This window comes from Ovis aries, chromosome 4 (assembly GCF_016772045.2).
Source record: "Ovis aries strain OAR_USU_Benz2616 breed Rambouillet chromosome 4, ARS-UI_Ramb_v3.0, whole genome shotgun sequence".
NCBI classification, from domain to species: domain Eukaryota; kingdom Metazoa; phylum Chordata; class Mammalia; order Artiodactyla; family Bovidae; genus Ovis; species Ovis aries.
The window spans coordinates 45,907,887-45,932,990 of record NC_056057.1 but is presented as its reverse complement, the minus strand read 5'-3'; the positions used below and the strand labels follow the sequence as shown (position 1 = coordinate 45,932,990).

Genomic DNA, 25,104 nt, shown 5'->3' with positions numbered 1-25,104 from the left:
AGCTTATGTCAAGGATGGGTGCTGAGGTTGCTGTCCTCTGTGGTGGGGTCTCCAAGGAAGGAGACCGGAGGTGTGGTCCCCGAGCACCAGGAGACGTAGAATCTAGCTGACTTTTCAAAGCTCTTGCATCCCAGGGGGTCTGACTTGTTTTCCATGCACTTAGCTTTTAGCTTACTTGTTGGATGGCCCTCCTGCATCAAGACAGTCTGGTCCCAGCCTGAGTTTCCCGGCACCACAGGTCCAAGGGGGTTGCTTTCTTGGTGCACCCTTTCCAGCTCCCTGAGCCCCATGAGTCCTGCCTTAGGATCCAGCTTCAGATACCAGGGATGAAATACCAGCCCCAAGCAGCCAGGCACATGGGGAATAAAGTCAGCTTTTTTCCCTTTTGAGATTCCCTGGTGACTCAGATGGTCGAGTCTGCCTGCAGTGTGGAAGACCTGGGTTTGATCCCTGGGTTGGGAAGATCCCCTGGAAAAGGAAATGGCAATGCATTCCAGTATTCTTGCCTGGAGAACCCCATGGGTGGAGGAGTCTGGTGGGCGACAGTCCATGGGGTCACAGAGTCACACATGACTGAGCGACTTCACTTTCTTTCCCTTTTAGATTGTCGTTTTTTAGTTAATGTTGGAATAGAGTTGATTAACACTGCCACGTTTGTTTTGGGTGTGAAGCAGCTTGATTCAGTTCACTGAGGTGTACATCTAGTCTTTATCAGACTGTTGTCTCATCTAAGTTACTCCACAGTGTTGGGAAGAGTTCCCTGTGCTAGACAGTAGATCCAGATTTTTTCCCCTATTTTATACCTGTCAGTGTACAGATGTTCATCCCAAACTGCAAGGTTATTTCTCTCTCCCAGCTTTCCCCTTTGGTAACCCTAGATTTCTTTTTTTAAGCCTGTGAGTCTGTGTCTGTTTTACAAATTGGTGTTTTTGTGTCAGTTTTTAGATCCTTCTTGGGGTGACCGCGTATGCTAGTGCTCTTTTTCTGACTTGCTGCTGGTTGTGTGAGTGCTGCCCTGTCCACTGTTTAACTGTACTTATTCACTGTGTGTCATGGCTGAGTGCCCCCTTTTATATCCATTTGATGTCTTCCTCATATCTGTTTGATGATAAGCAGCTGGGGCCTAGAACTTCAGGTGAACGAATTTATTACAGTTTCATTCTGATATAAGCACAGATGTGTGATTACAGATCAAATGTAGTAATAATTAGTTTTTTAAGAAACCTGCATGGTGTCCTCAGTGGTGGCTATTACCAGTTTACCTTCTGAGCAGAAGGCTAGGAGGATTCCTTTTCCCCACACCTTCCCCAGCATTTACTATATGTGTAGAGTTTTTAATGATACCCTTTACTCTGAACAGGTGTCAGCTTATGCCAAGGATTGGGGCTGAGTTCTGTATCTCCTGGGCTTGGGTCTCCAAGGAAGGCGGCTTCTGTGGGGACCTGGAGCACCAGGATATATGGAAGCCAGGTGATGCTGCAAAGCTTGCAGCCCAGAGTCAGTCGTGTTTTTCCAGCCCTTGCTTACCTTCCTTGTCTAGTGACCCTCCTGTACCAGGACAGTCTGGTCCCATCCCGAGGTTCCAGGCACGACAGGTCCAGGGGGGATACTCTCTTACATTTTCGTTCATGTGGGACTAGTGTTGATTAACACTGTTGCGTATGCTTTAGGGGACAAGCGTCTCGATTCACATATCGTGATGTGTACACCTAGTCTTTTTTGGAGTCTTGTCCCATATAGGTTATTCCAGTGTGAAGAAGTTTCTCTGTGCCAGCCAGCTGGGCCAGGTTTCTTACTGATTTAGATCCGTCAGTATGTAGGTGTTAATTCCAAATAGATTGTTTCTTCTTTCCTCCCAGCATTTCCCTTTCGGTACCCTAATTTTCTTTTCTACGTCTGTTGAGTCTGTTTCCCTTTAGAAATTGATGTGTTTGTACCTTTGGTCAGATAGCACTTGCAGGTTATATGGTATTCTAGTATGGTTTATCATTCATTTTTGGTCGTGAGAGTTTTTGTTGCAAATGTCTGATTTCATTGAGTTTCATGGCTGAGTAATTTTCCCTTCTATGTACCCCGTCTTCCTGAACCATCCTGTGCTGATGGCCAGTTTGTTGCTGGCTTCCAGGTGTGAACAGCATGTTGCAGTGAATGTGACGTGCATATATATATATATATATTTTTTTTTTTTTTAATTAGTGTTTCTTTCGGATATAAGCCCAGGGGTGTGAATACAGATCAAATGTAGGTCTGCTTACCATTCACAGAACCTTCATAGTGTCCTCCTTTAGTAGCTTTACTGGTTTCCCTTCGGAGAATATGGCTAGCATGTTTCCTTTTAACCAGCTCCTTTCTAGGACTGAACATAGAGTTTTTAATAGTGGACACTCTTGACTGTTCCAAGGTGATCCCCCACTGCAGTTACCAGTGGCATTTCTATCCTGATGAGTGCTGGTGTGTTCCTCTTAGTTTGTGTGTTTTAAAAGTTTATTCATTTTACTTGGTGGATAATTAGTTTAAAATATTCTGATTTTTTTGTTTTTTTGCCAGACATCATTGTGAATTGGCCATAGGCATATGTGTCCCCTCCATCCTGAACCCCACTCGCACCTTCCGCTCCAGCCTGTCCCTGCAGGTTTTCACAGAGCACCGGCTTCGCATGCCGTGCTTCACACATTACCCTGCGGTGGTCATGTATTTTACAAGTTATAATGTATGTTTCAGTGCTGCTCTAATAGATGACCCCAGCCTTGCCCTCCTGCACTGAGTCCAGAAGTCTGTCTACTTTCCATCTGTGTTTCCTTTGCTGCCTTGTATGGAGGATCGTTGGTACTGTCTTTCAGGACTCCATGTATACGGAATATACGGTATACGGTCTGTTTAGCATACGGTCTGTTTTTCTCTGTCTGACTTAACTCTGTATAATAGGCTTTAAGTTCTTCCACCTCATTAGAACTGACTGAAATGCATGGTCTTCTTTTTAAATAGCTGAGGAATGTTCCATTTTGTATGTGTACCATAAATTCCTTATCCATTCATCTCTCAAAGGACAGCTAGGTCGCTCCCACACCCTAGCTATTACACACAGTGCTGCAGTGAACACTGGCGTACATGTCTTTTTCAGTTCTGGTTTCCTTGGGGTGTATGCCCTGTAGGGGGACTGGTGGGTCGTATGGTAGTTCTTAGTTTTCTTAAGGACTCTCTGTACTGTTCTCCTAGTGGTTGGACAGATCGATAAACAGAAGAGGAAGTGGACCATTGGGGTAGAACAGTGAAGTTTCAAGATTAAGTTAGGACAGAAACCTTTTCCATCACTCCCTGCCGAAGTGTCCTTCCCTGTCCCATCCTGCACGTGGATGGCACAGCTTCAGCCTTTACTCTGAACTTCCTAGTCCAAGCAAACATCGAAGCATGAATTTTCTCCCAGTGACAATCAAATGAATAAATTGGTCTGGAAAAGAAGAGCTTTTCCTGGTACAGGGAATTGAGAGAAATGTTTCTGGGGTGAGTGGGAAGGTGGGGTGGAGGTTGAGTGGGTACCCAGTTCTAAAGACAGCCTCATGGGACATACTTGGCAAGTTTCACGAGTGGCTTCCTGGGAGAGACCTCAGTACAGCTCAGTGGCAGAACAGCAAAGCGCAGTTTGTGAAAATTTTATAGAACCCAGGAATATGACCCTAAAACGAGCTCCCCTGGCGGCTCAGCGGTAAAGAACTCATCTGCAGTGCAGGAGCTGCTGGACATGCGGGTTCAGTCCCTGGGTTGGAGAGATCCCCTGGACAAGGAAATGGCAACCCACTCCAGTATTCATGCCCAGAGAATCCCATGGACAGAGGAGCCCAGCGAGCTACTGTCCACAGGGTCGCAAAGAGTCAGACATGACTGAAGTGACAGCGTGCACGCATGCATGACCCTAAAGCACAGCTTCTGGTTGCTTAACCCAAGGATTAAATGTAGAATAAGTTATTGGTTCACACCTGCTTACGCCCAAAAGTGATCATCTTATCACGTCAGGACCACGTTTCACTTTGGTTCGATTAGTGGTAGAAAACTTCAAAGGAAAATGAGGAGAATCATCTTTGCGTGTGATTGTCCAGCAGTGATCACAGTCTTTTGCTTTGAATTCTGTGTACTCAGAAAGTTAGGTTCATGAGAGATCCAGGATCTGCACTTATGTCGTCAAAGGTTTTCTTGACTATGTCTAGAGGCTGACCTCCTGAGGCAGTTTTGCATTCATTGAGCAAAAGAACGGCATCTAGGTCAGTCAGCTGCTGGCACACAGAAGAGAGCCTTTACAAGTATTTAGTAAAGTCAGCAGTACTCAAAGTTTTCAATTTAATTTTCCCTTTGTCAGTTGTATTTGCGAGTAAGATCTTACATTACTGTATAGTGATTACTGTGTCTGATTCAGAAAAGTATGCATTTTCAGTAGAAAAGCAAAAGAGAAAAAAAGATTTATCAAATGACTTCAGTTCTCCTCAAATAACCCTTCTCTCTATAATTTAGGTCAAAATGTGCTCATCATGATATATACCTTGTTTGTTTTTAAATTAACTGCTGCCTTTCTTTGTACACATAGCTTGATAAAGAACTCCCGATACTTAAGCCATATTTTATTGATGACCCTGAAGAAGCTGGAGTGAGGGAAGCTGGCTTAAGAGTCACATGGCTGGGACATGCGACAGTGATGGTGGAAATGGACGAGCTCATCTTGCTCACAGACCCCATCTTCAGTGCTCGGGCCTCCCCATCCCAGCGCGTGGGTCCCAAGCGGTTTCGTCGTGCCCCGTGCACTGTCGACGAGCTGCCCCGCATAGACGCAGTCCTTGTCAGCCACAACCACTACGACCACCTGGATTACAATTCTGTCATCGCTCTCAATGAGCGATTCGGTAACGAGCTGAGATGGTTTGTGCCCTTGGGGCTCCTGGACTGGATGCAGAAGTGCGGCTGTGAGAATGTGATCGAGCTGGACTGGTGGGAGGAGAACTGTGTCCCCGGACATGACAAGGTCACCTTTGTGTTCACGCCTTCCCAGCACTGGTGTAAAAGGACTCTGATGGATGACAACAAGGTTCTCTGGGGCAGCTGGTCTGTCTTGGGGCCTTGGAACCGATTTTTTTTTGCAGGTGATACTGGTTATTGCTCTGCTTTTGAAGAGATAGGAAAAAGATTTGGCCCTTTTGACCTTGCAGCTATTCCCATTGGAGCGTATGAACCAAGGTATGTAGATGTCCAGAGAAAGCAGTCCTGCTAAATGGTAAATCAACTGGGCTCAAAGTAGTTATGATACATGTAATTTGTGATTTTATGGGTGGTCTTTGTAATACATTGGGTAAGGGGCTTGTGCGTCAGACTCAGTTTTAGAACATTTTAATTAGTCATATCAGTTAAATTATTCAAAATCAGATATTATATTGCCAAGAAAAAATACCACAGTTTAAAGAAATACTATACCTAGCGCAAAGTTCATGTACTATTCCGACTAAAGTTAAACCCATCAGCCGATAACCAAATCTGACCCCAGCTTTGCCTTTCACATGGAAAGTACTCTCCTTGTAGAAAGAACCACCTTTTGCTCCATGACTGGACTGCCCCCATTTCCTGCCCTGTGTTGAGGGCCGAAAAGGCAAGGATTTGGCCTTTAGCATCATTCCCTGGCGATGGTCTCACTTCAGTCAGCGGTGAAGTTAGTCGGGTCAAGACACAGTTTCACGACTGATGGCTTCACTGGCCTTCCAACCTCTGCGCTCATCACCTGACTTCAGAGCAGATAAAGGTCTCCCTAGCATTTGAGACCCATCCACTGCCTATCTTTTCCTTAACACTATTTAAAGAAAAAAAGGAGTGATTTCAAAGAACTTGGTTAGATTTCAGTGGACTATGGTTGATATGTACACATGAAGAGAAAATAAACACTGAAAATAATGAGATAAGGGCTAATTTTGAAAATGTTTTCTTTTCTAAGGTGCATGTGTGGGTCATGTATGCAGACAGAATGGTATGTGGGATGGCATTTTATTTAGGCAGTCCTACAAAGAGAAGGACACTGACACAGATGAACTGAGCGAATCTGATCATTTGTCCTGATTTTGTTATACTTAAAACTTTTTTTTAAGTTCATTGAAACCATTATTTCTCCCTTTTTCCCCCTAGTTTCTTCATTTAAGGAACTAGATAGTTTTACCTTATTAAAACCTATTATGAATCAGTAACATTGCCAGAATTTCCCTTTTCCACATAGTTCTGAATTCTGTGAAATCTCTCAGAATATCAACCTGTTTACACATCAGTTTTATATGGTATTGATCCTTATTCAATATATCTTCTTAGTATATTAGAATACTTCTTATATGTAACTATGAAAATAAGTTTTCATATATAGCAAGATACATATGTCCTATATATGGGTGATGATACAATGTGTATGGCCTAAGTACACAGATGCACTCATAATTCCCCTCCTGCTTGTACTGTAGCTGTCTTGTTCCTAAGATGGGCGAAGGATCGGGGAGGGGACAGTATTTGCTCTAAATAATTAAATCATGGTAGCCTCTACTCTGCAATCCAGCTATCTGGTCAATACTAAAGTTTTAGAAATAATGTTATCAGCGACATTTCAAAGTAGTCTATAAATGCAAGACGATTACACCCAAAATGATTTTCAGTGATCTTAGAATGTTTTCATCCTTACATCTGGGATCCCCTGTCATCAAGTTTCCTATCCAAGTCAGGTAGGATTTTACGTTTTTAATTTTTATACCAGAGTGAACATTTTAAATTTATTTCAGACAGACATGAAGGTAGAAAGTAGTGTGTGTATTTTTTTGAAGTACAAGTTTCAGAAAATCAGTAGAAAACACCTGATTTCTACAGTAGAACCAGTAGGGACTGTCTTCAGCCTGCCCTGACTTCTGAGAGTCAGGAGATACAGCAGAGCAAGTGCTTCTCTCCTCTGCTGAACAGAACACAGGGCTCTGTCCTGAGCCCTGCAGCTCCTCACCATCGACAACACCCCTTGTGCTGCTGCAGATAGACTGGCTCTTCCATAATGTCTCTAAAAACCAGAGCAGCTCCCTGCTGGAGCCAGATTGCTTAGTTTGAACTGTGGCATCAGCTGACAGTAGCAGACCCAGGATATAAATAATGTGAAGACACTGCTGTTTTTCTAAAGTGGTGGCTGGGAAAGCAACAGATTTACTTATAGATAGTACATTTTACTTATCAGAAGTAATTCTTCGTCCTCAAAGTGATGGTTTCGTCAACTAAGTCGGTGCTGTATTTGATGCTTTGAATAAACTCTGTCTTGTTTAATGCTCACAACCCCTCTGTGAAGTGGGAATAGCTACTATTTCACAGACAAGGAAAATGCAAGCTGGAGAATTTGAAGTGGCTGCCAAGGCATTCCCAGGAATCGGTAGAGCCAGGGTTCATGCCCAGGCCCCGTGTCTCCAGAGCTCTGCTCTTCCCAGGTGTGAGGCAGCCAGTCAGCATTTCTACACTCTGTCCAGTCCCCCGAAGTCCCCTTTTTTCTTACCAAACCTCACACTTCATCTTTGGTTGTATGATGTTTAATTGAATCCTTGATTAGTAACTGGATTTATTTTTGCTCCTGATATTACAAATTATACAGTAATTTTTGTTTGCTGTTCACTTTAGCATGTTAAAAAATGGTTTCTGTAAGTTATTCAGGTTATTTTGCAATTGAAGTTTTGATTTTTAATTTGTTACCCATTATTCCACTTCTTTGATTAATAGCAAGACTGCAAGATATCTTTTTAAGATAAGACATTTCTTCAGAATAAATCCTCAGTAAAATGAAAATACATGTGGAACAAAATCTTAGTAGTCAAAGGGGAGTTTTGCTTGAGACTTACCTACTGTATAGCAGTTTATACAAAAAATATTTTAGTGGTCTGAGGGAGATGGTTTTGACTACTGTGACTTACTCTTGTGTAGAATCTTAAAGGTTGATGAAGCAGTAATTAGAATTTAGTGTATATTTCAAAGGCCATATTTAATAAATTACTGTTTTCTAAGGTGGTTTATGAAGTACCAGCATGTAGACCCAGAAGAGGCTGTAAAGATTCACACTGATGTTCAGGCAAAGAAGTCTGTGGCAATTCACTGGGGAACTTTTGCCTTAGCAAGTGAGGTAAGTACGACTGTGGTCATAGTAACTCAGTGTGTGTCTGACACAGGATAGGATTCAGGCATCAGTGTACCTGGCAGTGTGTTCAGAAACCAGACTAGAATCTGAACCTGTGTGGTCATCACAGTCATCAACGTGAATTAGGATGGTAAATTATTAATTAGTAAAACAATATTTATATACAGTGAAAAAAACCTCTTCATTGCATGGGGTCTTGTGAATTATTTATATAATCAAAAATATGTATGGTCTTAGGAAACAGAAAAATGAATCATGTCATTCCTCTCAAGGCAGGCTTTTATTTAATGGAAGATACAAGATATGTATGGAATTACTCTAAAAGTAAGTGTTATAAAAAGTGGGACAGATAAAGGGTTCTCAGAGTCAGGGACTGTTACTGATTGAAGGGATCATAGAGAGCTTCATGGAAGAGATGACATTTAAACTTGGCTGTGAGAAGGTAAGGAAGAAGGCATCTCAAGAGGAGGGAAGTGTGGGCATGGAGATGGTGAGCAGTGAGTTCAGCCAGAGTGTGAATGCTACCAAGAGCAGCAGGGAAAGTGAGGCTGGACAGCTTGGAGCTTTTCCGAAGTGTTATTTGTCCAGTAAACACTGATTCTGTGTCTGCTGTGTGCCAGGCACTGGGGTAAGTAAATGGTGGTTTTATTCCTAGACTAGTAGAGAAGACTTCATTTTCCTATAAGGTACCCGGGACCTAGAATCTGCTACTAGGCAGAGTTGTGGGATCAAACAGAAGCTTAGCAAAAAGCTTTCTCTCCTCTCCTGGAGCCAGGGCCTGTCCTAAGCAAAACTTAGGAATGGACAAGTGAACTGGGCTGCTTCTCCTTGCTCTCTGTGGCACCTTCCACATTCCAGCGCCTCTCTGCAAGGAGTCCTCTGCTTTTTAAGCAGTCCCTCTCTCTGTCCTTTTCTGGCCTGCCTTCTCCCTGGTTGCATCTTATTCCATAATTAATACACTGCCTGCCCCCTGTCTACTCTGTCCCATCAGATTTCCCACTCTGCACTGCTACTGTCCTGAACTACACTGTTGGGAGGACACAGCAGAATCAACAGCTGAACGACCATGGGCATAGGAAGGGTGAAAGAGAGTATGGGTTTCTGTGTCCTTGGAGAAACCCGAGTACACAGGTTTACCGCTATACTTAGTGGCAGTGTCTTATTCCATGTGTGGGTGCATTCCATATGTATATAAATTTAGATATAAGTGGGGGAGCCTGGTGGGTCGCACAGAGTCGAACACGACTGAAGTGACTTAGCAGCATGCTTATTTATGTTCCATATATATTTCAGCAACTTAGATGAAGTAATAGTATTTTATTAAACCCTGCAAACAGAAGAGTCAAAGATGAGTCCTAGATTTTTAACTTGAGTAATTGGGAAGATGGTTATGCTCTTGACTGAGATGGGAACTTGAGGAGAGGAGAGAAAACCCACAGTCTTTAAGAGTTACTGTATTATTCAGTCTTACTCCTGTTAAAAATCTAACCTTCATCTTTACTTCTTAATGAAACATAAAATACAAAATCATTTAGTCTTTTTGACATTAGTTGTGTAAATCTGACGACTGCGAGTTTGCTAAATTATAAAGAATTTGTGGGGAGGATGTTTAGCCTATGCTTTGCAGACAGTTTAAAATGATCTGCATGTAAATAGTTGTAATAACTGCTTACTACAGTATAAGCAGCTTAAGGGTGTCCTTGACTTGGCAACACTTAAATCAGAGGTCACTGTACATATATTTTATCTGAGGAACGTTGAGTGAATTTCTTATATGTATTTAAGCATTTAAGTCACTAGTTTTGGTGGAGACAAACGGTAGGCACTACATAATATATGTTAACTTCTTAAATGACCAGGGTCTCTATTTTGAGTATCTTATATCTTAGGGAACAGTTTGAGTTTTCTGGGGCTGGTGCCTGGCATTTAGTGGGTCCAGACTGCTGGGATCTTTCACCACTTACTCATATTTATGTCTGATCTACTCTCTTGATTAACGCATATTGTTTGGTCCAGGGCTATGGGGCATTTCTGTCTTCCCTGCAGGACTATAGTGCCTGCACTAAAATAGTTTTCTTGCCTACTTCTCAAGTTATCTTCCAGATGGTTGAAGCAGCCAAGAACTGACCTGTGAAGAAACTCACAGAGACAGTGCAACATCAAAATCCATACCAAATTATAGCTTATAACTAAAGTTACAGTTTAGGAAAGAAATTATTAGTGTGAGATAATTGTGTAAGTGTTTTATTATTGGCTGAGAGTGGTAGAACATGGGGGAAGTGGGGAAGAGTTTCATCATTTTGAAATCTCTTAAAAACAATTTTGCAAAGGAAAGCTTCTTGACTTGGGCTATTAAAGTTATATTTTACTGGTGATAATATCAGCAATCTCCTATGTGCAAAGAAAAGACTAACAATGGATTTCTATTATCAGCTAACCTTAATAAGTGGCTATTTCTAGGAATACAGGATAACAAATGCTTAGTTAACCTCAGTTTCTCAGCAGACAGTGGCAACACATCTCTGAACACAGTGATAAACCTAGGAGTGAGCAAGCAGGGAGGAAAAAACTTGAGTGTGGCCAGTAACTGTTGGCAGATCTGTACATCCGAAACCACAGAAAACTTGCCTGGTTTTCCTACTGCATCACCGGCTGGCCCTTCGTAGTCTGTGGCTGGTTCCTCCTGTCCCTCCCAGCAGTGAGAATGTTAGGAGTCCATAGTCCAGGGACCCCTTCTCTTCTCTAGCTGTTTACTCCCTGGGGGAATCTCAACAGTCTCATGGCTTTAAACACGGTCTATGCACTGTAAGCTCTCTAACCTAGGTTTTTCCCTACAATCCACATTTACCTACTTTTCTCCACTTGGATGTCCATCAGGTTACAAAAACTTCATACTAAAGGTTAAAAAGCTTCATCCTAAACTTCCTGCTCTTTCCTCAAACTTGTTTCTCTTATATCTCAGCAAATGGCAAAATTCTCCTTCCAGCTCCTCAGGCTAAAATCTTTACTGTATCCTCTCTCCCGCTTTCTCCAAATGCAGTCAGCTCACCTGTCAGACTATATTTGGACTCTGACCGCTTCTTATCCCGTTCACCAATGCCACACTGCCCCTTGCTGTCTGTTCTCCACACTGCAGAGGGCAGCGACCTTTACCCCTAAATCAGATCAGGACAATTCTCTTCCAGGAGACCCGCCCCGCCGCCGCCCCAGGTCAAAGCCATGGTGATTCTAATGGTCGCCTATAAAGCCCCCTGCAGTCTGCTCCATCAGGTGTTTATTCAAGTGTTGCCATCTCCAGGAGGACTTCTTAGGTGGTTGGATTTAAAATTAAACCTCCACCTCTGATACTATTTTGTCCCCAGAACGTATCACCCACCCCAATACTGTTTCCTTGCTTGTTCACTTCTTACCTGTCTGTGTATTGGGATGTAAGCTCCAGGAAGGCCAGTGCTCTTATTTGGCTCCCTGACCTGGCTACTCCAGGTACTCACAAGACACTACCGTGTGAAGGGCAGCAGCAGACTTTCTGCCGGCGATCAGAGTAGAGACTGGGTGATTTTTACTCCTGCTTTAACTTTCACATTTTACAGCTTTTCTGATTGAAATGGAAAAAAAAAAAACCTTTTCTGTAACAGCTGTTTTTTTCCCCTTTATTTGATATAAAATAGCCACTATCCAATGTACAGATTTAACTCAAAAGAGAAATAACTGGTGAAATGATTATCTTTTATACCTTTTACTTTATAACACATTCAATTGGTTTTAATTTATCTGGAAAACATTTGAGTAGGTTGAAACATCCTTCAGTAGTGTGCTATCTTCACTTTTTTTTTTTTTAGCTGTGAAAAGGTGAGGAAACACAATGAAACTCCACTGGTCAAATCTTCTCCAGCTCCCTCTCCACGTCTCAGGCTACAGAAGTGGTGTCTGGCAGGGGCCTGGGGATGACAGCCCTTCTGCAGCCAAAAATATCGTCTCTAGACTTTGCTTATACACAGATGCTCTTCCTTATAATCTGTTTCTATATTCTCCCCAAATATTGGTAACAATTCTTTAGCACTGGTTCCGTTTAGACTGGAATTTCATGTAGGGAAAATAGTGATCAGAGTTCACGCAGTCTATGTTCAGTCTAAGTTGGCACCAAAGTTGGCATACATGGTGTTAGATAAATTGATACATGTGACACTTATATCAACAATGATTATATGTTAGAAAGTGACTCATAGATAATCTTTCAATGAAACGGAAAGATATTATTTTTAAGTGGGCTATGTTGATTATTTTAGTTGAAATCTTGTTTGAACTGTCCCCTCAGATACAGGTGTGCTTAATCTTTTTCCATTTTTGTTTCTTTGCACTTTGCCAGCATTATTTAGAGCCTCCAGTGAAACTATGTGAAGCTCTAGAAAGATATGGACTTAAGACTGAGGATTTTTTTGTCCTGAAGCATGGCGAATCAAGACACCTTAATACTGATGATGAAGACGTTGAGTAATATGAACATAATAAGAGCTTTTCATGAAAAAGGCATCGTTTGATATACATGTGAAAAGACTAAGTAAGAAATTCATGAATATTATGATTCTTTACATTTGGAAACTACTTCTATAGGTTTATGTTCTGTTATCACCTGATACTAATATGATTGCTGGTCCATATAAATAAGAGTTCAGAGGTGGGTCATTAAAATCCACATTAGCCAACTCATTATTTAAGGTCCTGTCTCAGTGACATAAACACTGCAATGGTTTTTTTTTTTTTTTTAAACTAAAGCATTCTACTTTCATGGTAGAGTTTTGAGGTTATGAAAAACTGCTTTTAAAAACTCACTTCTCTTTTTTTATTCTTAGGGGCCTTCTGCAAGGTAAGTCAAGGCTATATACCTACCTAGATTTTCTTAGAGGCCTGCACAGAAAAACATTTTTTTATAGTCACAGAGTAAATGATGACATTGATTCCCATATGCTTATAGCAATGTGTGCTCTATTAAGATTATACCAAATGGTAAGTGATTTATTTTTTAAAACATAAAAACATAGGAGTTTTGGCTAAGTTATCATTTGTAAGGACAATTTTTTAAAGAGAGGAACAGTATGTTCTATGGCACATCTACAATCCTTATGGCAGAAGCCCTCTGAGCTGGGAAGTGTGGTTATGAGACATGACTTATGAAATTTTCTACTTTTAATTTAAAAGTCATTCCTGCTCAGCACAAATATAGCTGCAAGGAAATAATTTAAAAACACAAATGCACATCTTATATGTTGATAGACCATATACTTTGGATTTTTATTTTTTTCCCTATTCTATCTCCTCTCTATGTATATATACTCATTTTTTTTTTCTGGTTTCTTAGCTCAAACTCATCAATGTCAGCAAGATTTTTAAGTATTCTATGTTTTACATGAGTGTGAGGTCTTATATTTTTATATCAAATGATCCTTAAGCATGATTCTACTTGTATTAAGCCAGTGTGGGATGTTAGTGGTTAAAAAGAGACAGGGATTTAGTCGTAGATGGGCTCTGCAGGCACTTGGTGACTGTGACCCTTCCTAAGGGGGAGAGCCGAGCAGAAGCCTGTTCTGTCTTCCTGGTTGAGTCTCAGTAAAATTAATTTTATTCATATAAAATAATCAAAGTACAGGTTTTTCTACACCAAATGCTACCCAGGCAGTGCCCTGTAATACATGCATGTTGGCCACTCACTCTGAACTTCAGTCCTGCTTCTGCCGTGGACTCTGTGTGCCTCAGTGTCCTCACATGCAACAAGAGGATGACTCCCACCTACCTCCAAACCTGAACAAATAATAGTCACTGGTTTGTCTTTTTTAGAGCACTTTGAAAATACACTGCCTACTACAGATAGGTAGATTTGAACGTGGAAAATAGGCTACTACTTTTGATATATTTTGATATATTCAAGCATATATAGGGGCAGGGGCAGTAAAACATTGAGGCCTGACAATTTTATCTCCTGCATTTTGTAAATTTGCAGCTATAGCCAAAATAAATGTAAATAATCTTTATAAAAATTTCAGTATTTCTGGCTACAAAGATGCAGCAAATCTGTTAAGGGGAAATGTGTGTATAATACAGGTGAATGTATATGATTGGAGGGCACTAAAGCACATAAAATTTCCCCCTAAACTAAACCTTCAGAAGGAAAAAAAAAAACAAACCAACACTTTCACTCGGAAGGACTATTTCGCCAGCAGACAGGAGTCCGGGCGTCAGGCTTATTGGTCAGTGGCTCTGGCCCGTGTCGCCCTAATCCTAGCCAGTGCTCTGTGGTTGCCTTCCTCGCTTGCAGGCCAGACTGGAAATTCATCTCTTGCCGCGTCTCTGTGAAGCAAGCCATGCACCTCTTGCTTAGTTATTTTTTCTCCTTGAGGGCCTTAATGTTAACTTTGTTTTCACATGTATTGTTTAAATGAGGGTCTCCAAGCACTTTAAATGGACCAGCCTCATTTTTCTAGGCTTCCGCCACGGTTTAATTTTTATCAACATTAGCATTCTTTCCACTTTGGCATTTTGTTCCTTAAGTACATTGAGCTTCATCTTTCCTATCTACATTTTGAAGGGTTTTATGTGCAAAGACAGATTTTGAAAAATTAGACAAATCCCCTCTGTTCCCTCCAGTTTAATTGTCTCATCCTCTAAGTCAATTTCATTTTTCTCTTTGATTAGCCAGCATCCATACCAACATGTAAGATTTTATTGAAATTCACTTCTGTGGTCGGAGGAACACTTTGATACTCACTGCCCAAGAGGGTGGGGCCATCAAATAGGACCACCTAAAAAAGTAAGATGTGCCCTGACCTACAAAGGTAAAGATCTAACTGTGCATTTTCACTGTGTAATTCTTTCTAGATAGTTAAAATGACTCCCCCCTACCAATTTTCTCTAGCAGTTTGACATTTCAGACTCAATGCTCTGATCTCCAGGAAATGTTATTTGTTCAAGGAAAAGAATAGATGGAGTTTTAGAATTCAGTGCTGCTACAGCACATTAAAATCTAATCTTGATTTTTAATGTGTGTACATTTTGAATATATATTTTCATTAAATGAGGAAGACTACGTAAAACTGTTATAAAGAAATGTGCCTTTCAGGGAAGTAACACTTACGTTTGCATCACTGAAAATGATTCTTAGCCCTCATAATGTACCGCTAGTTGAGAATTTTCATCATATACTGAATGTTTGCTACTGTAAAAAATATTTCTCCCGTTTTATTTCTGTATCTGTATAACCCTGAGAAAGCACATTTTTCTGTTTGAGGATTTGTAAACTTCCTATGGAAATCTATATATTTAGAAAATGAAATTCAAAGTACTCTTGCCTTAAATATATGAATAGGAAACCTGCTTGCAAACTGATTTACTTAATAACAAAGCATGGTGGGTGGTCATGAACTTGAATATTACAAAACATGGGGATGTGGGGTGGAGAAGGGGAAGTCAAATATAGCGAATTGTTACAGTAGCTTATGGGACAAAGATACTATTTAAAATAACTGCTGAGAATTTTTATCTTTAATTTTAGTTATGTAAAGCATAGATGAAAATTAATGAATAAAACTTTTCACTTAAAGGGAGAAAATAATCTTGCCACTTTTTTCTACTTAAAAAAAAAAAAAACCTATGAATTTCTTACTCTGAGCATAAATTTTAAACACTGGATAGACTAAGCTCCTGTACAAAGAAAAGCCGTTTCCTTCTAGATGTACCAAAAGGCCTACACGTGAATGACAGAAGCATTCTGTTTTGATTGATACCAGTATGTTATACACAGTAAATAGGAGTGGGTATTAGGAAACATTTTTCCTAACAGTTGCAAGTTTTCATGGACTAAAAGTAGATTCTATGATTAGAACAGACCTGAGTGGCAGGTGGCCTTCGGAGCACATGATTTCATTGCTACTAGAAGAACAAGGCCCTTCCTAGGGCAGTTAGGAAACAGTGTCGCTGTCCCGGTGGAGTAACTACAAATCCCTTTGGACAAGGGAAGGGGAGCTTACACACAAAAGGTCACTGTCGCTCCATGTAGAGGGAATAGCTGAAGTAGCTTAGCAAAAAGCAAAATAAAAACAGTTTCAGAACAAGCTGAAATTGATATTCATTTGGTATCAATAAAATGGTCCAAAACAAACCAGAAGATCATGGCAAGGTGTAGCTGTGTTGAAGATGAAATGTATTTACAGTACATGATATTTACTATTTAAATTCAGCAGTTAAAAGAATCTCTTTGTGAGGAAGGTGAAAAATGAGAAATCTCTGTGTATTAATTCTGGACTGCATTACTCTTTGGAAAACTATGACCAACCAATTAGAATTTTGGTATCATTGTTACCTTTTCCTTCACGTCGGCATCATGGTGATGAACTAAAGCTTTCATTTTCTGGGCACATTCTTTTCCATACAACAGGGAAAACAGTGAACCTGCAGGGAAAGCTGTCTGTGTAGCTAAACGGCGCTCTTCGCTGAGGCAGTCTGTTATGTTCTGAAGCAGTGTGAGAGCTCGAAGAAGAATCTCCTTTGGTACATGGCCATCAAGAAGTGAAAGGAATGATGAGTCCACCTGAAATAGGAAACAATGAGAATTAAAAATATACGAAAACATTTTCCATGGGTCTCTTCACATGTACTGAACACATTTTAAAAAATCCTGTTGCAGAAATCTATCCCTGAGACAGCATAACATAAATGTGTAAAACCTTCAGCACCCGTGTCATATACCAAAGGAAACGGGAGGTTTTGTGTCTTAGCTTAAAAATACTATTTTCTTGCAATCCTAGAATGTAGTCATTTTTCCTCTTTAAGATCCATCATATATAGTCATCATGGAAACTCATTAATTCAAGGCACCAGGTATAAGGGCTGAGCAGATGAATAATAAAACAAGGTCCTTTTTCTGTAGGATATTCTATCATAGTACAAACTATGCTTCCTTCAGAATACCACAGCTTTTAATTATCTTGCTCATTTCTTACATTTTCTGTCTCCTCTACCTACACTGTAAGCGCAAGCCGACAAGTACCACGTCATGCTGTACAGACTCGCTGGTATATCCTAGCGCTCAGCTGGGCATCAGGCGCATGGTGGTGCCTCCGTGAATACTATTGTCTCTGGATACTGATATACACTGAGCATTAATAGGTCAGTAGAAAAGGTGTGATAAGTACCCCAAAGTGAACAGAGGCATAAAAATTACCATTTATTACTACTAGGGAGACCTTCCCAAAACAGTTTTCAGAAGTAAAATATGGTCATTACAGAAAATTGAGGTAATTCATATAGGCAAAGAGAACCAAAACAGAAGGGAAAACCACCTCTAATATTGCTCCTCAGGGAGAATTCCCGTTCATACTTTGGGATAAATCCTTCCCTTCTGGATCTGTCTGTCCAAACTGATGTATAGACAGCACAAATGTGCAGGTGCTTACCTGGGCATCAAGAAGTTGATCTGTCATGGCTGGATTTTCAGACAAATTCAAAAGCAGCTTCAAAACTTGAACCTGAAACAAGAAAAATATCAGGTTATTTCAGACAACCAAGTGTGGATTTTCTCTACCTGACATGCTATCTCCCAGCCATGTCCATATTTTAAAGTCCTGCCTATTCTTCAAGGTCAGATTCAAATTCTCTCCATTCCACGAAGTCTTCTCAATTCATTTTACTTAAAAAGCTTAGTTTTTCAATTATACTGATAGGGAGAAAATAGTGAATGTCTTTACTTCCCACCGCTGGCCCACACAAATACCTAACACAGGGTAACTTTAACATGTTATATAAATAATCTTTAATATGATTACTGGTATGTAAAATGTGATCTTTGGAATAAAAAAGCCATCTCTCAAACTTCAGTTTATTTCTACTTAAAGTATGAAAATGTAGGGAAAGTTTGGTTATGAACACTTACAATAAGGTGCTTTTTACTAGTTTTCTGTGATTCCTGGTGCATACTGTTATATGAAAAGTTTTACAATCTTTTAAACAGACAATGATATAATCAGCAAAAACATGTTAACAACTTACACTGGACTACCTGCATTCTTTTTTTGGCACTTCATTTTTAATTGGAGGATAATTCCTTTACAATGTTACGTTGGTTTCTGCCATACACCAACATGAATCAGCCATAGGTATACACATGGCTTCTCCGTCTTGAACCTCCCGCCCCACCCCCTCTAGCTCATCAGAGCACTGGGTTAGAGCTCTCTGCATCATACAGTCAATTCCCACTGGCTATCTAGTTTATATATGATAACGTATATGTTTTCAATGCTACTCTCTATTCATCCACTCTCTCTTTTCCACACTGTGTCCACAGATCTGTTCTGTTTCTGCATCTTCATAGCTCCCCTGCAAATAGGTTCATCAGTACCGTCTTTCTAGATTCCATATGCATGTGTTAATATATGATACTTTTCTCTTTCTGACTTCACTCTGTATAATAGGCTCTAGGTTCACCCACCTCATTAGAATGCACTCAATGTGTTTGTTTATGGCTAATATTCCATTGTACGTATGTACCACAGCTGCTTTAGCCATCTGTTGATAGACATCTAGGTTGCTTCCATGTTGGAGCTATTGTCAATAATGCTGCATTTCAGTTATGCTTTCCACAGGGTATGTGCCCAATGTGGGACTGTTGGATTATATGGTGGTTTTATTCCTAGTTTTCTTTTTAATTTTAGGATAACTGCTTTTCAGAATTTTATTGTTTCCTGTCAAACATCAACATGAATCAGTCATAGATGTACAATATGCACTCCTAGTTTTTTTAAGGAGCAGGACTTTCCCTAATCTCCTTGCCCTATGGAACCATTGCTGGGTAAAGAGGATATGCTGCCGCCGCCGTGTGGACACTTCCCATAATTACAACTGGAAAAACCAGGGCTGAGGGGAATTCTATTATTGCAAGGCCTGCAGAGATATTAATGAAACCTGCCCTGGAGAAATGTGCTGTGGTAAGCAATCAAAAGAAAACTCCAAATAGGCTCAAATTTCAGGCCACTTCAGGAGTTAAGTTTTACTCACAACATTCTTTTAAGAAATGAAACACATAAGAGGATGCTCACCATCACTCAGCAGAGAAATGCAGACTGTCACTACAATGAAGGATCACTGTGCACCAGTCAGTGGCCATCATTAAAACCTCTCCACAACAACCGCCAGGGAGGGCGGGGTGAAAAGGAACCCTCCTCGCCTGTTGCTTAGACAGTAACCTGGTGACAGCCACGAGGGAAGACACTACGGAGGTTTCTCAAAAAATTCAGCAGAGCTACATCTGATCTGGAGTCCCACTCCTGGATATGTGTCTGAAAGAAACTTCAGACAAAATTCATGCACAACCACCCCAAAGGGTATTTGAGGAGAAAACCAGATTTTGAAAAGTCTCATGCAGCCAAGTATGCACTGGACAAGAATTTTTCACATCCAACAAATGGAAGCAAACAAAAGGTTCATCGAGAGGAATGGAGAAAGACGTGACACGTGTACACAATACAATACGACTCAGCCAAGAGAAAGAATGAATTATTGTGATTTTCAGGAACATAGATAAAACTAGGGGATAATTAAAGTGAAGAAAGTCAGAATCAGAAAAATACAAATATCAAATATCCCTGAAAAGTGGAGTCTAAAAATACACAGATTACTTGAGGAAACAGAAGCAGACGTGAGTTAACAAACATACTAAATGAGACGGGGTAAGGGATAAATTATAGTTTAGATGTAACAGATATAATCACTCTATATGAAATAGATTATCAACAAAGACTTAGGTATAATAAGGGAGTTCAACACTGTAATAAGCTATATGGGGAAAAAATTCGATTGTGAATCGATATGTATATATGCAAAACTGAAAATACATTTTGTATACCTACAGCACTCATTACCTTGTGTATCGATGTTAGTACAGTAAGAAATAAAAGTGAATTTAAAAATAACAAGGATGGAGACAAGCTTTCAGTCTGTGCTGTCATACTGTCCACTTTATAATTCAACACTGAGTCAGGACTTTGACTGAGGCTCTAGTTGCTTTAAAGAACTACAGTTGGGCCTGTTTAGATCAACAACATTAACAATAGAGTTGAGTGGTATTTAATCTTCACAAGGCCTACAGGGCTCTATACCTGTTCTCGAGAAATGCCCTGGGGTAAATCAACAACAGAGAATTGAAAACAGGGCAGACTTTAAAAGAGCCAATTTCAAGAGGTGAATTTTATTTACACTTCATAAAATATAAGCACATCAAGAGATACAGACATCACTCATGATTAACATATACACACTAATGTATATTGACTAGATAAAAAGGAGCTACTGAATAGCACAGTGAACAATACTGCACACACTAATCAGCTATATGAGGAAAGAACCCAAAAAAGAGGATTCAGGTCTATACAACTGAATCCTGTACACCTAAAACAAACACAACACTGAAAATCAACTCTACACCAATGAAAAAGAAAAATTAAATGGGTGGTGGGGGGAAAGGTGCCACGAAGAAATGCTCTCACCCTGTGGCTCTTTGCCCTAAGGGAAACTGTAAAAACCTGTGCTGATGGGCAATTAATATTCACAAGGGGCAGTCAAGAAAAACACCTGCCCTCAAGATACATCCTGGGGTATGACATCAGAAAAGATTTCAACACAGGGCAGATGCTCAAGAACCCAATTTCAAGTGCTGTTTCACTCACCTTGTTTACAAAAAGAAAAGAAAAGAAGTCAATATTGCTAAATATTAGAGAAGTGCAAATCAAAACTACAAACAGATTTCCTCACACCATTCACAGCGGCCATTGTCCAAAAGACAATGCTGGAAATGGTGTGGAAAAATGAAAACCTCCCTGCAACCGTGGGGAGAAGGTAAATTAGTAACAGCCACGATGAAGAACAGTGTGCAGGTTGTTTAATAAATGAAAAGGGGGATGAAATTGGAATATTCACTAACATACAGAAAAATAAACTCCAAACATATTAAAGACCTCAACAAAAGGATGAATACTATAGAGCTCTTGAGGAAAATACAGGCAGAACATGCTTTGACCTAAATTTCAGAAAGTTCTTTTTTGATTCACCTCTTAGAATCATGAAAAATAAAAATAATGGGACCTAATTCCACTCGAAAGCATTGGCACAGCAGAGGAAAACATAAGTACAACAGACAACCCTTACAGTGTAACTAATATTTGCAAACAAAGACACCCATGAGGGATTTATCTCCAAAACATACAAACAGCTTATGCACCTCAGTATCAGAAACAACCCAATCAAATAGGGGCACAAGATTTAGATGAACATTTCTTCAAAGACATAGAGACGGCCATTAAGCACATGAAAAGTGCTCAGCATTTCTAAGTTATTACAGAACTGTAAATCAAAAGTACAGTGTGATATCACACAGTTCAGAATGGTCATCATCAAAAAAACCTACAATAAATGCCAGAGTAGGTGTGGAGAAAAGGGAATCCTACTATACTGTTGGTGTGACTGAAGGTCAGTAAATCCACAGAGAACAGGACAAAGGTTCATTAAAAACTAAACGGAGAAGTATCATGGGACCCAGCAATCCCATTCCTGGACATAGATCCAGAGAAAACTACAATTTTAAAAGACAGATGCATTGTACATCATGACCAAGTAGGCTTTATCCCAGGGATGCAAGGATTCTTCAGTATTCACAAATCAATCATGTTAATGTGATAATGTGATACACCATATTAACAAACTGAAAGATAAAAACCATACGATTATCTCAATAGATTCAGAAAAACAAAATTCAACATCCTTTTATGATAAAAACCCTCCAAAAAGCAGGCATAGAAGGAACAAACCTCAACATAATAAAACCCATATATGATAAACCCACAGCAAACATCCTCAGTGGTGAAAAATTGAAAGCATTCCCCCTAGAGTCAGGCACGAGACAAGGTTGCCCACTCTCACTACTACTATTTAACATAGTTTTGGAAGTTTTAGCCACAGCAATTAGAGAAGAAAAAGAAATAAAAGGAATCCAGATTGGAAAGAAGAAGTAAAACTCTCACTGTTGCAGATGACATGATCTTCTACATAGAAAACCCTAAAGACACCACCAGAAAATTACTAGAGCTAATTAATGAATATAGCAAAGTGGCAGAATATAAAATTAACACACAGAAATCCCTTGCATTCCTATACATTAACAATGAGAAAACAGAAATTAAGGAAACAATTCCATTTACCACTGCAATGAAAAGAATAAAATACTTAGGAATACATCTACCTAAAGATACAAAAGACCTATATATAGAAAACTATAAAACACTGATGAAAGAAATCAAAGATTACACAAATAGATGCAGAAATATACTGTGTTCATGGATTGGAAGAATCAATATAGTGAAAGTGAGTATACTACCCAAAGCAATCTATAGATTCAATGCAATTCCTATCAAGCTACCAACAGTATTTTTCAGAGAACTAGAATGAATAATTTCACAATTAGTATGGAAATACAAAAAACCTTAAATAGCCAAAGCATCTTGAGAAAGAAGAATGGACCTGGAGGAATCAACCTGCCTGACTTCAGACTATACTACAAAGCTACAGTCATCAAGACAGTATGGTACTGGCACAAGGACAGAAATATAGATCAATGGAACAAAACAGAAAGCCCAGAGATAAATCCACGCACTATGGACACCTTGTCTTTGACAAAGGAGGCAAGAATATACAATGGAGAAAAGACAATCTCTCTAACAAGTGGTGCTGGGAAAACAACCACTTACAAAAGAATGAAACTAGAACACTTTCTAACACCATACACAAAAATAAACTCAAAATGGATTAAAGATCTAAATGTAAGATCAGAAACTATAAAACTCCTAGAGGAAAACAGGCAAAACAGTCTCCGACATAAAGCAGGATCCTCTACGACCCACCTCCCAGTGTATTGGAAATGCGAAAATAAACAAATGGGACCTAATTAAACGTAAAAGCTTTTGCACAACAAAGGAAACTATAAGCAAGGTGAAAAGACAGCCTCAGAATGGGAGAAAATAATAGCAAATGAAACAACTGACAAAGAATTAATCTCAAAAATATACAAGCAGCTTCTGCAGCTCAATTCTAGAAAAATAAATGACCCAATCAAAAAATGGGCCAAAGAACTAAACAGACAGTTCTCCAAAGAAGACTTACAGATGGCTAACAAACACATGAAAAGATGCTCAACATCACTCATTATCAGAGAAATGCAAATCAAAACCACAATGAGGTACCATCTCACACCAGTCAGAATGGCTGTTAACCAAAAGTCTACAAGCAATAAGTGTTGGAGAGGGTGCAGAGAAAAAAGAACCCTCTTACACTGTTGGTGGGAATGCAAACTAGTACAGCCACTATGGAGAACAGTGTGGAGATTCCTTAAAAACTGGAAATAGAACTGCCATACGACCCAGCAATCCCACTGCTGGGCATACACACCAAGGAAACCAGAATTGAAAGAGACACATGTACCCCAATGTTCATTGCAGCACTGTTTATAATAGCCAGGACATGGAAGCTAACTAGATGTCCATCAGCAGATGAATGGATAAGAAAGCTGTGGTAGATATACACAATGGAATATTACTCAGCCATTAAAAAGAATTCATTTGAATCAGTTCTAATGAGGTGGATGAAACTGGAGCCTATTATACAGAGTGAAGTAAGCCAGGAAGAAAAACACCAATAGAGTATACTAACACATATATATGGAATTTAGAAAGATGGTAACAATGACCCTACATACGAGACAGCAAAAGAGACACAGATGTAAATAGACTTTTGGACTCTGTGGGAGAATGCAAGGGTGGGAAGATCTGAGAGAATAGCACTGAAACATGTATATTATCATATATGAAACAGAGCACCAGTCCAGGTCTGATGCATGAAACAGAGTGTTCAGGGCCAGTGCACTGGGATGACCCTGAGGGATGGGATAAGGAGGGGGGTGGGAGGGGGGTTCAGGATAGGGAACATGTGTACACCCATGGCTGGTTCATATCAATGCATGGCAAAAACCACTGCAGTATTGTAAAGTAATTAGCCTCCAATTAAAATAAATAAATTTAAAAAATAAAATAAAGGACAGATGCACCCCAATGTTCATGGCAGCACTATGTACAATAATCAAGACATGGAAGCAACCTAAGTGGATGAGGACAGATGAATGGGCATATAAGGTGGGCTACATACACACACCAGCAAGAAGGGAGGAAGGACAATTACATTTAATACTGAGTGAAATAAGTGAGTCAAGGAAAGACAAGTATCATATGATACCACTTAGAGATTGATTCTAAAAATGGATACAAATGAACTTCTTTATCAAACAGAAAAGGCCTCACAGACATAGCAAAGCACCTTATAGTTACCAAAAGGTAAAGGTGGTGGGCAGTTAAGAAATGAGCAGGTGGAGATGAACATACTCTTTATAATAAAAAAGCCCCCACTGTAGGACGAGGACTCCTACTGGTCAACACTATATAATGAACTATATGGGAAGAAAACCTGAAAAAGGAGATGTACATGTCTATGCATATGTGAATCATGGTGCTGTACACCTAAAAAAAACAGACCTTACAACACTGTAAGTCATCTATACACCAATACAAAATACAAATTACACAACGAAAATGCCGACTCTATTCCCCTCAGGCCTTGGTGACTGGGGCTGCTGTCACATTCCTGAAGCCTGGGCAGGCTTGGTTCCCAAGGATGGACTCATGTGGGGCTGATGGGTCTGGGGAGGATGTGCCAGCCAACAAGCCCTGCCCCATGGACCTACTGTGCTTGTTTCCCTCTGCATAGGCCCACAACCTCCAGATCCAGGTGGGTCCTCCTGCAGTGAAACTCCGGCTGCTGCACCCAAAGGATGGTGGAGCCTCTGGGTTGGAAGAGCT

General features: G+C 40.0%; 2 protein-coding genes across 14 annotated transcripts in view; one reads left to right on the top strand and one right to left on the bottom strand.

Annotated features, from left to right (window-relative positions):
• The window catches only part of NAPEPLD (N-acyl phosphatidylethanolamine phospholipase D), a 100,301-nt gene extending 84,534 nt beyond the window's left edge, over positions 1-15,767 (top strand). For all 13 annotated transcript variants that reach the window (XM_012176654.5, XM_042249180.2, XM_042249176.2 and 10 more), the window contains 3 exons: positions 4,577-5,220; positions 8,038-8,152; positions 12,534-15,767. In XM_012176654.5, coding sequence (XP_012032044.2) covers positions 4,577-5,220; positions 8,038-8,152; positions 12,534-12,662 — 888 coding nt within the window. In that variant the 3' untranslated portion in view covers positions 12,663-15,767. The remainder of the gene's footprint in view (positions 1-4,576; positions 5,221-8,037; positions 8,153-12,533) is intronic.
• ARMC10 (armadillo repeat containing 10) overlaps positions 11,804-25,104 on the bottom strand; it is a 68,616-nt gene continuing 55,315 nt past the window's right edge. Inside the window, exons 5-6 of the mRNA XM_012177422.4 lie at positions 17,611-17,682; positions 11,804-16,745 (exon numbers count right to left, since the gene is read on the bottom strand). Coding sequence (XP_012032812.3) covers positions 16,494-16,745; positions 17,611-17,682 — 324 coding nt within the window. The 3' untranslated portion in view covers positions 11,804-16,493. The remainder of the gene's footprint in view (positions 16,746-17,610; positions 17,683-25,104) is intronic.